Source organism: Erinaceus europaeus, chromosome 2 (genome assembly GCF_950295315.1).
Source record: "Erinaceus europaeus chromosome 2, mEriEur2.1, whole genome shotgun sequence".
NCBI lineage: Eukaryota > Metazoa > Chordata > Mammalia > Eulipotyphla > Erinaceidae > Erinaceus > Erinaceus europaeus.
The window spans coordinates 162901961-162916408 of NC_080163.1; the positions used below are offsets into that span (position 1 = coordinate 162901961).

The 14448-nt window shown below is 38.8% G+C and overlaps 1 protein-coding gene across 3 annotated transcripts in view; it reads left to right on the forward strand.

Moving 5' to 3' along the window:
* Positions 1-14448, forward strand: part of ABCC11 (ATP binding cassette subfamily C member 11) — a 134634-nt gene that overhangs the window by 79763 nt on the left and 40423 nt on the right. For 2 of the 3 annotated variants that reach the window (XM_060185604.1, XM_060185602.1), the window contains exons 21-23: positions 11811-12037; positions 12160-12297; positions 13564-13750. In XM_060185604.1, the coding sequence (XP_060041587.1) occupies positions 11811-12037; positions 12160-12297; positions 13564-13750 (552 nt within the window). The remainder of the gene's footprint in view (positions 1-11810; positions 12038-12159; positions 12298-13563; positions 13751-14448) is intronic. The other variant, XM_060185603.1, reaches the window with a different exon arrangement.

Here is a 14448-nt window from a genome sequence, read left to right on the forward strand (position 1 = left end):
AGAAAAGAAAACACAAGTAGAAACTGAAATGGAATTGGTGTATTGCGACAAAGTAAAAGACTCTGGGGTGGGTGGGGGAATACAGGTCCAAGAAGGATTCAGAGGACCTAGTGGGGGTTGTTTTGTTATATGGGAAACTGGGGAATGTTATGCATGTACAAACTATTGTACTTACTGTTAAATGTAAAACATTAATTCCCCAATAAAAAAATATAAAAAAAGTAGTTTAGGTATTAGCTGTTTCCTGAAAATTTTGTAGAATTTATTTGTTAAACCATCTGGTTCAGGACTTTTGTTGTTGGGAAGATTCTTAATAACTGTTTTGATTTCTTTGTCTGTGATTGGTGCACTTAGGTTTTGTAGTTCTTCTTGGTTCAGTTTTGGAAGGGTATATTTTTCCAGGAATTCTTCCATATTCTCTAGCATGGTGGCATGGAATTCTTCACAGAATTCTCACATGATTTTCTGGATTTATGTGGTGTCAGTTGTCATATCTCCTCTATTGTTTACAATTCTGTTTATTTGGGTCTTCTTCCTTTTTTTTTTTTTTTTTTTAGTGAGTCTGGCTAGGGGTTTGTCAATCTTTTTTACTTTTTGAAGGAACCAACATTTAACTTCATTGATCTTTTGTATGGTTCTCTTATTTTTGATGTTGTTTATTTCTGCTCTAATTTTAGTGATTTCAGTCCTTCTGGTTGCTTTAGGACTCCTTTGTTCTTCTTCCTCTAAGTCCTTAAGGCATGCAGTAAGGTAGTTTATTTGAGCTTTTTCTTGTTCTCTAATATGTGATTGTATTGCTATGAGTTTCCCTCTCAATACTGCTTTAGCTGTGTCCCAAATATTTTGATAACTTGTGTCTTCATTTTCATTTGTTTCCAGGAACATTTGAATTTTTTGCTTGAATGCCTCTCTGGCCCAGTGGTTCTTAACCAGTATGTCATTGAGTTTCCAAATTCTGTGACTTTTAGTAATTTTCTGTTTGTTGTTGAATGTTATCTCTCGCCACCACGTCCTGCATGGGGCAAGGTCGAACAGGAGTCCTGAGAGGAGGAACGAGAGCTGGGGGCAGGGAGGGTTGTGCCAAAGACACAATGAGTTTATTTGGTTTTAAGCATACATATATATACTTCACAGCACCAGTTAAACAATAGGCAAGCGGTTACATAAGTTCAAGCAGCACCTGGTGTTTATGAACTCCTACTCTATGTTTGGGTTTATTCAGCAGCTAGCAAAGCCAAGGCCAGGTCAGAATTTTCTGCTAATGTTTGCAGACATAACTGGGGAAGTTACAGGTTCAATTAAAGGCCATGGGGTCCTTTCCCATGCTTTATCTTCCAGCAGCCTTATCAAGGGCCTAATGAAGACTTGCCTTTTGATGGTCGCCTAAAGCTATCTTTACTCCACTGTGTTCTGAGAAGATACTTAGGATGACTTCAATGCTCTTAAATTTGTTGATACTCTTTTTGTGGCCTAACATGTGGTCTATCCTTGAGGATGTGCTCTATGGATTTGAAAAGAATGTGTATTCTGGTTTTATGGGGTGAAGGACTCTGAAAATGTCAGGAGGTCTAGTCTGTCCATCCGTTTATTTAATTCTCTTGTTTCTTTCTTGATTTTCTGCTTTGTTGACCTGTCTAAGTGTGAGAGTAGGGTGTTGAAGTTTCCCACTATTATTGTATTACTATTGATGTATTTTGTAGTTCTTTCAATAGGTGTTTGATGTATTTAGATGGTCCCTCATTGGGTGCACAGATGTTAATAATTGTTAAATCTTCTTGGTTGATAGATCCTCTAATCATTATGTAATGGTGTTGCCTTTTTTTTGAGATGAGAATGGCTGTTCCTGCCATTTTTTTGAGATGAGAATGGCTGTTCCTGCCTTTTTTTGTGGTCCATTCGTGTGTATGATAGTTTTCCATCCTTTCACTTTAAGTCTTTCTTTGTCTTGTTGGGTCAGGTGGGATTCTTGCAAGCAGCATATGGTTGGGTTTTGTTTTCTGATCCATCCTCCCACTCTGTACATTTTAATGGGTGAATTTAATCCATTGACATTTATTGATATTATGGATTGAATGCATTTTAGTGCCATTATTCGACAATTCTTTATTTTCTCTGACATATGGCAAGTATTGTAGTGATGTTCTTGTTTATAAGAGGTCTTTTAGTACTTCTTTCAGGGCAGTCTTGGTGATGGTTGCCTCCTTTAACTGTTGTCTGTGTGAGAAGGTTTTGATTCCTCCATGTTGTTTGAATGAAAGTCTATATATATATATATATCATCATTGGCTGAAACCCTTTTTTATTCAGGGCTTGAGAGATATCTTGCCATTCTTTTCTGGCTTTTAGAGTTTGAGTGGAGAAGTCTGCTGATAATCTTATGGGTTTTCCTCTGTATGTGGCCTTTTGTTTTTCTCTTGCAGCCTTTAGGATCATTTCTTTATCCTTGCTTCTTTTCATTGTAACTATGATATGTCTTGGTGTCTTCAGGTCTGGGTTGATTCTGTTTGGCACTCTCTGGGCCTCCTGAATCTTAATGTATTTTCTGTTGTTCAGGTCTGGGAAGTTTTCCTCCATTATTTTCTCTAGAATATTTACTTCCTCTTCCTCTCTTTCTTCCTCTGGTAGGCCAATTATATCAATGTTACTTCTTTTGAGATAATCTTATATGTCTCTGTTGTTTTCAGTGTCTCTCAATCTCTTTTTGATCTCTTTTACGTCTTTCTTTTTTTCTCTAGCTCATCCTTTGTCCAGCTAATTCTGTTTTCTGCTTCTGTTAATCTGTTTTCCCTTCCCTCAACTTCTTTGTTCAGTTCAGTTATAATATTAGCTTGTTCTGCTAATATAATAATTCTTTTAGCTCAGCTATTTCAGTTATCATTTCTCTAATTACCTTGAGGTAGCTTGTATTTTCTTTAAGGGTCTCATCTATTGTTTCCCTAATTCTGATAGCCCTTTCCTCCATAGTTGTCCTCATTTCTGTGAGTATTGGATTTACTGTTGCTTACATACTTTTCTTATCTATGGTTACTTCTGACTGATTTAGAGTTCCTTCTGGGCTCCTGTCCTGATTCATTATGGTAGCAGTTTTTATTATTATTACTATTTAATTATTTCTTTAAGAAAAGAGACATTAACAAAACCATAGGATAGGAGGGGTTCAACTCCACACAATTCCCACCACCAGATCTCTATATCCCATCCCCTCCCCTGATAGCTTTCCTATTCTCTATCCTTCTGGTAGTATGGACCCAGGGTCATTGTGGGTTGCAGAAGGTTGAAGGTCTCTCATATTAATTAAATAGTGATTTATATGACTGCAATTTAGTAGGAGTGTACATAAACACCATTCCCACCAACAAAACATTGTGTCCCATCCCACACATCCAGCCCCACCTCCCTGCCTCCCTGGGAAGCCAAATGTCCACCCTCCCCCTCACCACAGGGTTTTTCTTTGGTGCCCTACTCTAGATTTAGTCAGATCCTGCTTTTAGTTTCCCTTTCAGTTCTTCTTTCTCAACTTCTGTTGATTAATAGGATTATCCCATACTCATCTACATCTTTCTGTCTTAGCTCACTTAACATAATTCATTCTAGCTCTGTCCAAGATGGGTCAGAGAAGGTGGGTTCATTGTTCTTAATAGCTGCATAGTATTTCATCATCTTGCCCTCTCAATTTCTCTCTGCTTCTACCCAAAAATAAATAAAATTATATATATTAAAAAAATTAAAGAAAAAGATAAAAAAATTCTACCCAAGACATCAACTTAAGCAATTATAACCAACTGTTTGCTATTAATATTTGGTGATCTTGGGAGGGGGGTTGTTGATCCATCTGTAGAAAATAATAAAAGCTGGTATTAATAGAATTAATATCAAGGACAAGTAGTGTTTTGATAACTTCCAGTGCGTTAACTCTTCCTCTATTTTTTCTCTCCATTTCCCCATCCATCCTTCTCTCTCCCTTCCTTCCTTTATTCTTTTATTCTGTGATTACCAACATAATTGAGACTGGGAGGTGGCTCAGAAGCTGCATGGTGAAGGTCCCAGGTTCATTGCATATACAGAAGTGGTGCTCTAGTATCTGTCTGTCTGTCCGTCCGTCTATCTATCTATCTATCTATCTATCTATCTATCTATGTATATATCTTTCTTTCTTTTAAAAAATAATTTGTTTTTAAATTGCTGGAGACTAATGGTTTATAGTAAACATTAAAATACAATAGTTTATATATTCATAACATTTCCCAGTTTTCCACATAACTATTCAACCCCCACTGTGTCCTCCTTTGTTATCTGTCATGTTCCAGGACCTGAACCCTCAGCCCCCACCCGTCTTTTTAAAAATTTTATTATTGGGGGGTTAATGGTTTAAAGTAGACAGCAAAATACAATAGTTTATACATGCATAACATTTTCCAGTTTTTGACACAACAATTCAACTCCCCCTAGTTCCTCCTCTTCCATTATGATCCAGGACCCCCCTCCTCTCCACACCAACTCCAGTTCAAGTTCTGCTAAATGTTTTTCCTTCTGATCTTGCTTTTCAACTTCTGTCTATGAATGAGATCATCCCATATTTATCCTTCTCTTTTTGACTTACCTCACTTAACATGATTCCTTCAAGCTCCATCCAAGATGGGGTGAAGAAGGTGAAATCACTGTTTTTATTTGTTTATTTAATTTATTTATTTCCTTTACTGGGGGATTAATGTTTTACATTTGATAGTGAATACAATAGTTTAGACATGCATAATATTTCTCCATATTCCACATAACAATACAACCCCCACTAGGCCCTTTGTCAGCCGTTATGGACCTGTATTCTCCCCACCCACCCACCCCAGAGTCTTTTACTTTGGTGCAATACACCAATTCCAGTTCAGGTACTACTTGTGTTTCTCTTCTGATACAGTTTTTCAACTTCTGCCTGAGAGTGAGATCATCCCATATTCATCCTTTTGTTTCTGATTTATTTGACTTAACATGAATTTTTCAAGGTCCATCCAAGATCGGCTGAAAATGATGAAGTCACCAATTTTTATAGCTGAGTCGTATTCCATTGTATATATACCACAACTTGCTCAGCCACTCATCTGTTGTTGGACACCTGGGTTGCTTCCAGGTTTTGGCTATTACAAATTGTACTGCCAAGAACATATGTGTACACAGATCTTTTTGGATGGGTGTGTTGGTTTCCTTTTCCCCATGAGAGGAATTGCAGGATCATAGGGTATGTCCATTTATAGCCTTCTGAGAGTTCTCCAGACTGTTCTCCACAGAGGTTGGACCAATTTACATTCCCACCAGCAGTTGTGGAGGGCTTCTTTGAACCCACAGCCTGTCTAGCATTTGTTGCTGTTACCTTTTCTGATGTATGACATTCTCACAGGAGTGAAGTCATTGTTGTCTTTATTTGCATTTCTCTGACAATCAGAGACTTGGAACATTTTTTCATGTGTTTTTTTGCCTTTTGGATCTCTTCTGTGGTAAATATTCTGTCCATGTTCTCCCCCCATTATTGGATGGGGTTATTTTTTGTCTTGTTGTTGAGATTTTCAAGTTCTTTATATATTCTGGTTATTAGCCTCTTCTCTGATGTATGGCATGTAAAGATCTCCCATTCTGTGAGGGGTCTCTTGGTTTGGGTAATAGTTTCTTTTTCTGTGCAGAAGCTTTTTAATTTGATGTAGTCCCATAGGTTTATGCTTGCCATAGTTTTCTTTTTAATTGGATTTGTTTCATTGAAGATGTCTTTAAAATTTTTGCAGAAAAAGAGTTGTGCCAATATTTCCCTCTAAGTATCTGATAGTTTGTGGCTTAACATCCAAGTCCTTGATCCACTTAGAATTTACTTTTGTATTTGGTAAAATATAGTGGCTCAGTTTCATTCTTCTGCATGTTTCAACCCATTTTTTCCAACACCATTTGTTGAAGAGACTCTGCTTTCCCCATTTAGTAATGTGGCACCTTTGTCAAAGATTTGATGTCCCTAGGTGTGGGGGCTTATTTATGGGCTCTCAGCTCTATTCCACTGGTCAGTAGTCTATTCATGTTCCAGTACCAAGCAGTTTTGATGACAATGGCCCTATAATACAATTTGAGATCTGGAAGTGTGATAACTCCAGTTTTGTTCCTCTTCTCAAGATTGTTTTGGCAATTCTAGGTCTTTTCTGGTTCCAGGTAAACATTTGTGGCATTTGTTCTATTCTCCTAAAAATGTATTTGGGATCTTGATAGGGATAGCATTAAATTTGTAGATGGCTCTGGGTAATATATTCATTTTGATTATGTTAATTCTTCCAACCCATGAACATGAACTATCTTTCCACTTCTTTGTGTCTTTTTCTATGTCCTTGAGTAGTGACTCATAATTTTCAGTATACAACTCTTTAACTTCAATTGTTAGGTTTACTCCTAGATATTTTATTGTTTTTGTTGCTATAGTAAAGAATTGATTTCTGGATTTCTTCTTCTTCTAACTTAGTGTTTGCATAGAGGAATGCCACTGACTTTTGAATGTTAATGTATTAACACTGACACCTTCTGTATTGCCTGTTGATATTCAAAAGCTTCTTGCTGGATTCCTTAGGTTTTTCTATGTATATTATTATGTCATCTGCAAATAGGGGGAGTTTGACCTCTTCTTCCAATCTGTATTCCTTCAATTCCTTGCTCCTGCCTGATTGCTATGGCAAGAACTTCCAATACTATGTTGAATAGTAATGGTGATTGTGGGCAGCCCTGTCTAGTACCTGATCTGAGGGGAAATGATTCCAGTTTTTCATCATTGAGTATGATGTTGGCTGTAGGTTTGCTATATATAGACTCCACTATCTTTAGGAATTTGCCATCTATTCCCATTTTTTGTAGTTTTTTTTAATCATAAAGGGATGTTGTATTTTGTCAAAGGCTCTATGCATCTATTGATATAACCATATGGTTTTTGGTCTTGCTTTTATTGATGTGGTGGATCATGTTGACTGATTTACGTACCTTGCATGTCTGGGATAAACCCCACTTGGTCATGATGAACAATCTTTTTGATATACTTCTGTTTTCTGTTGGCTAGAATTGTGTTCAATATTTTAGCCTCTAAGTTAATCAGAGATATTGGTCTATAGTTTTCTTTTTTGCTTGTGTTCCTATGTGCTTTTGATATCAAAGTGATGTTGGCTTCATAGAAGCTGGAAGGGAGTATTCCAGTGTCTTCAATCTTCTGGAAGACTTTTAAAAGTAGAGGTATTAGTTCTTCTTTGAAAGTTTTGTAGAATTCATTTGTAAAACCATCTGGTCTAGGACTTTTATTTTTGGAAGATTTTTGATAACTGTTTCAATTTAATTAGCTGTGTTGGGCCTGTTCATGTTATCTACTTCCTCTTTACTTAGTTTTGGAAGTTCATAGGTATCTAGGAAGTCGTCCATTTCTTCCAGGTTCTCTAGCTTGGTGGCATATAGTTGTTCATAGAATCCTCACATGGTATGTTGAATTTCTGCAGTGTCTGTTGTGATATCTCCTCTTTCATTTAATATCTGATTTATTTGCGTCTTCTCCCTTTTTTGTTTTGTGAGTCTGGCTAAAGGTTTGTTGATTTTGTTCACTCTTTCAAAGAACGAACATTTACTTTTGTTGATCTTTTGTATGGTTTTCTTATTTTCAGTGTTATTTATTTCTGCCCTAACTTTATTGATTTCTGTCCTTCTGGTTGCTTTAGGGTTCCTTTGTTCCTCTTCTTCTAGATCTGTAAAATGTGCAATCAGGCTGTTTATTTGTGCTTTTTCTTGCCTCCTAATGTGTGTATGTATGGCTATGAACTTCCCTCTCAATACTGCCTTAGCTGTGTCCCAAATATTTTGATATCTTGTGTCTCCATTTTCATTGAACTCTCGAAACATTTTGATTTTTTCCTTTATTTCCTCTTTGACTCAGTAGTTGTTAAGGAGTCTACTGTTGAGTTTCCACATTTTGGTGATATTACTTATCTTTTGTTGATTGTTAAGTGTTATTTTAATTCCACTGTGGTGTGAGAAGATGCTTTGGATGATTTCAATGCTCTTGAATTTGCTGATGCTGTCTTTGTGGCTTAACATATGGTCTATCCTTGAGAATGATCCATGTAGAATTGAGTAATATGTGTATTCCAGTTTCATGTGATGATTGACTCTGAAAATGTCCAGTAGTTTTAGTTTATCTATTTCCTCTTTTAGCTCCCTTATGTCTTTATTGATTTTCTGCCTGGATGATCTGTCAAGTTGAGAGAGTGGGGGATTGTAGTCCTCTATCTACTATGACTGTGTTGCTGTTAATATATTGCTGTAGCTCTTTTGGTAGACGTTTGACGTATTTAGATGGCTTCTCATTGGGTGCATAGATGTTAATAATTGTTAAGTCCTCTTGATTGACTGATCCTCTGAGCATTAAGTAGTGTCCATTCCTATCTTTTTTTAATCTTATCTATTTTAAAGTCTATCATGTCAGATATGAGAATAGTTGTTCCTGCCCTATTTAGTGGTCTATTGCCCTGTATGATAGTTTTCCATCCTTTCACTTTGAGTCTGTGTTTGTCTTGTTTTGTTAGGTGGGTTTACTGTAGACTGCATATTGTTGGGTTGTGTTTTCTGATCCATCTCCCTACTTTGTTTATTTTAATAGGTGAATTCAGGCCATTGATATTTACTGATATCAAAGATTGAAGATATTTCAATGCCGTTCTTGTAGATTTTTAGAGTGTTCTGATAGATGCCCTATTTATGGTAGTCTGACTGTTTATAGGAGACCTTTCAGAACTTCTTTCAGGTTAGGTTTGGTGATAGTGGATTCTTTCAACTGTTGCTTGTCTGAGAAGGTTTTTATACCTCCATCTAGTTTGAATGACAGTCTAGCAGGATACAGTAATCTTGGTTGAAAGCCTTTCTCATTGAGCTCTTGATAGATATCTTGCCATTCTCTTTGGGCCTGTAGTGTTTGTGTGGAGAAGTCTGCTGCTAATCTTATGGGTTTTCCTCTGTAGATCACTCTTTATTTTCTCTTACAGCCTTCAGGATCCTTTCTTTATCCTTATTCCTTTCCATTCTTAATATGATGTGTCTTGTTGTCTTTAAGTCTGGGTTGATTCTGTTAGGGAACCCTCTGGGCTTCTTGAACCTTTATGTCTTTGATGTTGTCTATACTAGAGAAGTTTTCAGCAGCTATTATGGCCTGAAGAATGCTTTCTTCCCCTCCCTCTCTTTCTTCCTCTGGTAAGCCAATAATGCATATATTGTTTCCTTTGAAGTCATCCCATATGTCTTTGTTGTTGTCTTCAGCATCTCTTAATCTCTTTTTGAGGTCTCTTACTTCTTTTTTAGTTCTCTAATTCATCCTCAATCTTGCTAATTCTGTCTTCAGCCTCATTGATTCTATTCTCTCTCCCCTCTACTGTTTTCTGGAGTTCATCTGTGTTGTTACCCTATTCTGATACTGTTTTAGCTTGTTCAGCTAGTTGTGTTCTTAGCTCAACTATTTCAGCTTTCAGCTCTCTAATAGCCTTGAGATAATTAGTGTTTTCTTCCAGGGTCTCATTTGTTGTTTCTGCATTTCTGATGACAATTCTTTCAAACTCATTACTTACTCCTGTGATTATTTCCTTAGCTAGTGTTTGGATGTTGCCCTCATTATTTTGTGCTTCACCCTTTGGGGGGCTTTTAGCTGGACTCTTGTCCTCGTTCATTTCTCCAATATTTCTTCTTGTTTTTTAGCCATTTTATATATTATGTTATGAGTTCCCTCTCTTAGTATTTTTCAAATTACTGATCACTCTTTCCTGGATTGACAAGAAGGGTAATTAAAGGGTTCACAGTTGTGGAAGTTAATAGTTGTTTCAATAATATTTTAGTCCCTGATTTGGAGCTCAGTGGCTTAAAAGCTTCTTTGTGCTTTTTCTTCCCTGTAGGCTATGGGAGCCTGAAAGCTTTTAAGCTACAACTAGGCTTCTTAGCTTAATCACTGACTGCTGAGCAAGAGATAAAGCAGGGTGTGGCAGAGATAATCTAGTGGTTATGCAAAGTGACTTTCACAGCCCCACTGCTATGCCACCTAGGTATAGGTCTTCTCTTGAGTTTCCTGGTTAGTTCTCTGTCCCCTGGTGTCAGAACTGGCCTCCTTGCAGCTGCTCCAGATTCTGATGGCAGTAGCAAGGGAGACTCAAGTTGCACTTGGTGAGTCTCAGTGGAGTCCTCTCCTCCCTTCAGCTGTCCCCTTGTTGGTGGAACAGACTGGAGGTGGTGTCTCAACTGACAAACTGCTGGATTGTTACCAGCCACTTAATCTCTCCCTAAGTTCCTCTCTGTCCACCAGCCACATGTGTTTGCACTCACCAGTGATTTGGTGGGTTCCTGAAGTCATTCTAGTCCTGTCTTGTTTGGGTCCCAGGTGGTCTCCTTTGGTATTCCTAGTTTCCTCTGTCATCCTTTTTGGACCTGTACCCTCCCCCCTTCCCCCAGAGTCTTTTACTTTGGTGCAATACACCAACTCCAGTTCAGGTTCCTTTGTTTTCTCTTCTGATCTTGTTTTTCAACTTCAGCCTGAGAGTGATATCATCCCATATTCATCCTTCGGTTTCTGAATTTTTTTCACTTAACATGGAAATCAGCATTTTAAATAGCTGAGTAATATTCTGTTATGTATATATACCATAGTTTACTCAGTTACTCATCTGTTGTTAGACACTTGGATTGCTTCTAGGTTTTGGCCATTACAAATCATGCTGCTATGTACATAGGTATACACAAATCTTTTTGGATGGGTGTATTTGACTCCTTACGATGTATCCCCAGGAGAGGAATTGCAAAGTCATAGGGTATGTCCACTTCAAGCCTTCAGAGAGTTTTCCAGATTGCTCTTCTCTACAGGGGTTGGACCAATTTACAAATCTCTTTCTTTTATAAAATAGATATATTATTAAGATGTATCAGCTTTATTATTATATAGTTTATATACTATAAAATTTACCCTTTTCAGTTGAGCAATCTAGAGACTTTCAATACATGTGCAGAACTGTGCAAGTCTTACCACAACTTGATACAACATGGCTACCATTCCTTTTTTACAAGCAAGGATATTGAGGCTCAGAGGGACTAAGTAAATGTCCATAGTTCACAGGATATTGTAATTAAAAAATAAAATACATTGGGCACAGCTTGGCATGGGTTTAAGACAAGCAAAGGTTTATTACATGGCAGTTATTTAGATATAGCAAAATAGGCAATGGGACAGAGATAGACTAGGCCAGCCCTATGAGTTCATAAATTAGTTACCAGAGTTTGGCTACACATGTTCAGTCTCCTGGGAGAGGTGGCGTGGCCAGGGTCCAAGGGGAAGGAAAGCACACAGGAAAAGAAAGCTTCAGCTGAGTTTGCAGGAACAGAGAGGATGGAAAAGAGAATGACTTCTGGCATCCTGGCAGTTAAGTAAGTTCTGATGAACCCACAGTCCCATGTGGGTTTGTGTTAAGTTTGTACTATGTTTGTAGGCTGATGTCAGCTATGCCAATTATTTCAACCTGGACTTTCAATTTTTCAACCTGGACTTGAAACATGGACAAGATGCTCAGAGTCTGCGTTTGTGTCCCAACAACAGGACAGCAGGTGGAGGAGTCAGGCAGGACTGAGACTCAGGCAGATTGAATCTGGAGTCTGTGCTTTCAGACAGTTTCACTCTGCCTCTCCAGGGTACTCCTCAGGCTGCAGCTGGCATCTCTTCAGAGCCTAAGGATAAAAGTCCCAAGCAAGACTGAAAGCTACCATCATGACCTGACATCCTTTTGTCTCTGCAGGTTTTGTGCTGTCCCATGAGTTTCTTTGACACAATCCCAACAGGCCACCTTCTGAACTGCTTTTCAGGGCGCTTGGACGAGCTGGATAAATTGTTGCCCATTGTTACAGAACAGTGTCTGCTCCTAACCTTAGTGGTGGTGTCCACTGCACTGATTGTCATTCTGTTGTCTCCGTATATGTTGCTGATTATGGCCATAATAATGATTATTGGCCTCATTTACTATATGTGAGTTAGCCTCTTTTGCTTGTGACTAGGGTTTATAACTTGGGGTGTGAGAATCAGCCTAAAATGGGATTGTCCCAGAGGTGGATGGCCCAGGTCACTCACTTGCACCCTCATTCATGCAGGGTGTTCAGGAGGGCCATCAGTGTGTTTAAGAGGATGGATAACCACAGCCTCTCTTCTGTATGTTCTCACATTCTCACCTCTCTGGATGGCTTGAGCTCCATTCATGTCTATGGAAAAACTGAAGGCTTCATCAGGAAGTGAGTCCTGCTGCTGCATCTGCCCATGGCTATGGGGTGGGGGAAAGGGAGAGTCTGGGGGTGAGTGAAAGTAGGAAGGTAAGAAACAGAACACCTCAAAATAGGGTCATCTTCTGCAGAAGGAGAGGACTTTGTGCTATTTTGTTTATTACTCTGAATCTCTACGACTTCATCTGTAAGATGATGCTCACAATAATAATAATAATAATAATAATAATAATAATAATAATAATAATAAAGCGATGTAGGACATGTTTGCAGGCCTTAAAGACCTGTGGATAGCACATGCATATATTAATATAATCAATAGTAAAAAAGCTATAACTGCATCAGCACTCCAGTCCCCTCATTTTTAATGAAATAAATAACAGCTTTGTTAATAATAGAATTTCCTCCACTATTCACATCTTACTAATCTATTGACTCAAACAGACAAAAATTCCTGAGATTACTGCTGAGTCGTGTCAGACAGGTTTTTTCCAATCTACTTAAAAGAGCCATCAAGCATGGTCTTTACTGTGCCATGTAGAACTTGTGACTGGTGGAAGACAAGAACCAGAGAGGCTTTATTTTTTCCCCTTGTTCTTATGGTAGAAGGCACAAGGGAAGAGCAGATAAGCTATTATAAGAGAAGAATAAGATGAACTGCAGTTGGGGTGCCAGGGCAAATTTTGGGGAGAAGGAAGAATGTAAGCTGACTTTAAAGCCTGGGAGGAATTTGAGTGTGGCCAATGCATGAGCTTAGTTAATCTGCCTATTGAATGAGTCCTAGCACCAGCTTTCCCTGTGGCACCCACAAGGCCTGTGTAGATACCAGGACTGAGAACCCTGGTGTAGTGCCTTTAGTTAACACTGAGACCCCACCAGGTGCTCAGACCCACTGGGGATAAGACATCAGTAAGACTGACATAGCCAGCCTTACTCTGGGGTAATTAGATCCTATGGAGGGCTGTTTCTTTCCCTTCACTCACAAGTCTTGTTGTTTATATACTTGCATTGGCTCAATTTTGATAACTTAATTCATGCCCTAAGCATCAAGCTCACATGTGCTGATTGGCTTAAACCAACGAGAATCTGCTCCAAGAAGTGGGGTCATGTCAACTCCACAACTGCCAAAGGGCTGGGGTAGCATCTCCCACAGAAAAGTCAGGTTATACTGGTGGAAAGGGGGTGGGGCAGTCACTGGAAGAGGCAACCCGTGTCTACCCCAGGAGGTGCTGGGTCAGATAAGTGAGAATGACTTCCAGCTTCTCTTTTCTTCAATAGGTATAAAATGTTGACTGATACACAGAACAACTATATGTTCATGTTTCTGGTTGGCGTACGATGGTTGGCATTGAGACTGGAGTTCATAACCAACCTGGTGACCTTGATCGTGGCCTTGTTCGTGGTTTTTGGCATTTCCTCTGCTCCCTATACCTATAAAGCCTTGGCTGTCAGCATTGTTTTGCAGGTAGGTAGATGGGGAGGGGCTCTTAAACAATGAGGGGGTTTCCTTGCTTACTCTCTTCTCAGAGGAACAGATTGTGGGCAGACTCAGAGATAGTCCATGAGACTTTTATTATACCTTGAGTTTTGACAATTTGCAGTGGTCTTATGAGTCAAGTGCTTGACCTGGACTTTGCTCATTTGTTCTACTTTCTTGTTGTCACTTCTGAACTAGGAAATCTGTGTTGAGATGTGTTCAGTGGAAATCATAGAAAATTAGGATTGAAGGGGAGCCCACAGGCATAAGACCTTAATCTCATATGGATGGGAACACTGAGGTCCAGAAAGGGGAAGGTTGACAGTGTTTGAAGCAGCATTAGGACAAGAAGGCTACATTTTTGGTTTCCTGTTTTTTGGTGTCTTCTCACTTTTCTGTTCATGCTCAGATTCAGGAGTCAAGGCTTTTTGATTTACCTGGAGAGGCAGTTATAGAAGCAGGCATCCAGTGTCTCTCAGACTGTGTTTGACATAGAGTGCTTGCCTCAGGTGAAAAATGTATTTATTTTAAAATTTTGTATACAGAGTAGCAGAGAGTGCGAATAAAAGAGACCATGGGTACCCAAGCTTCCTTCAATGTGGTTGATGTTAGGCTTGAACCTGGGTCATGGACTTGGCAAAGCAGCATACTATCCAAGTGAGTTACTTCACCAGCCCTACCTCAGC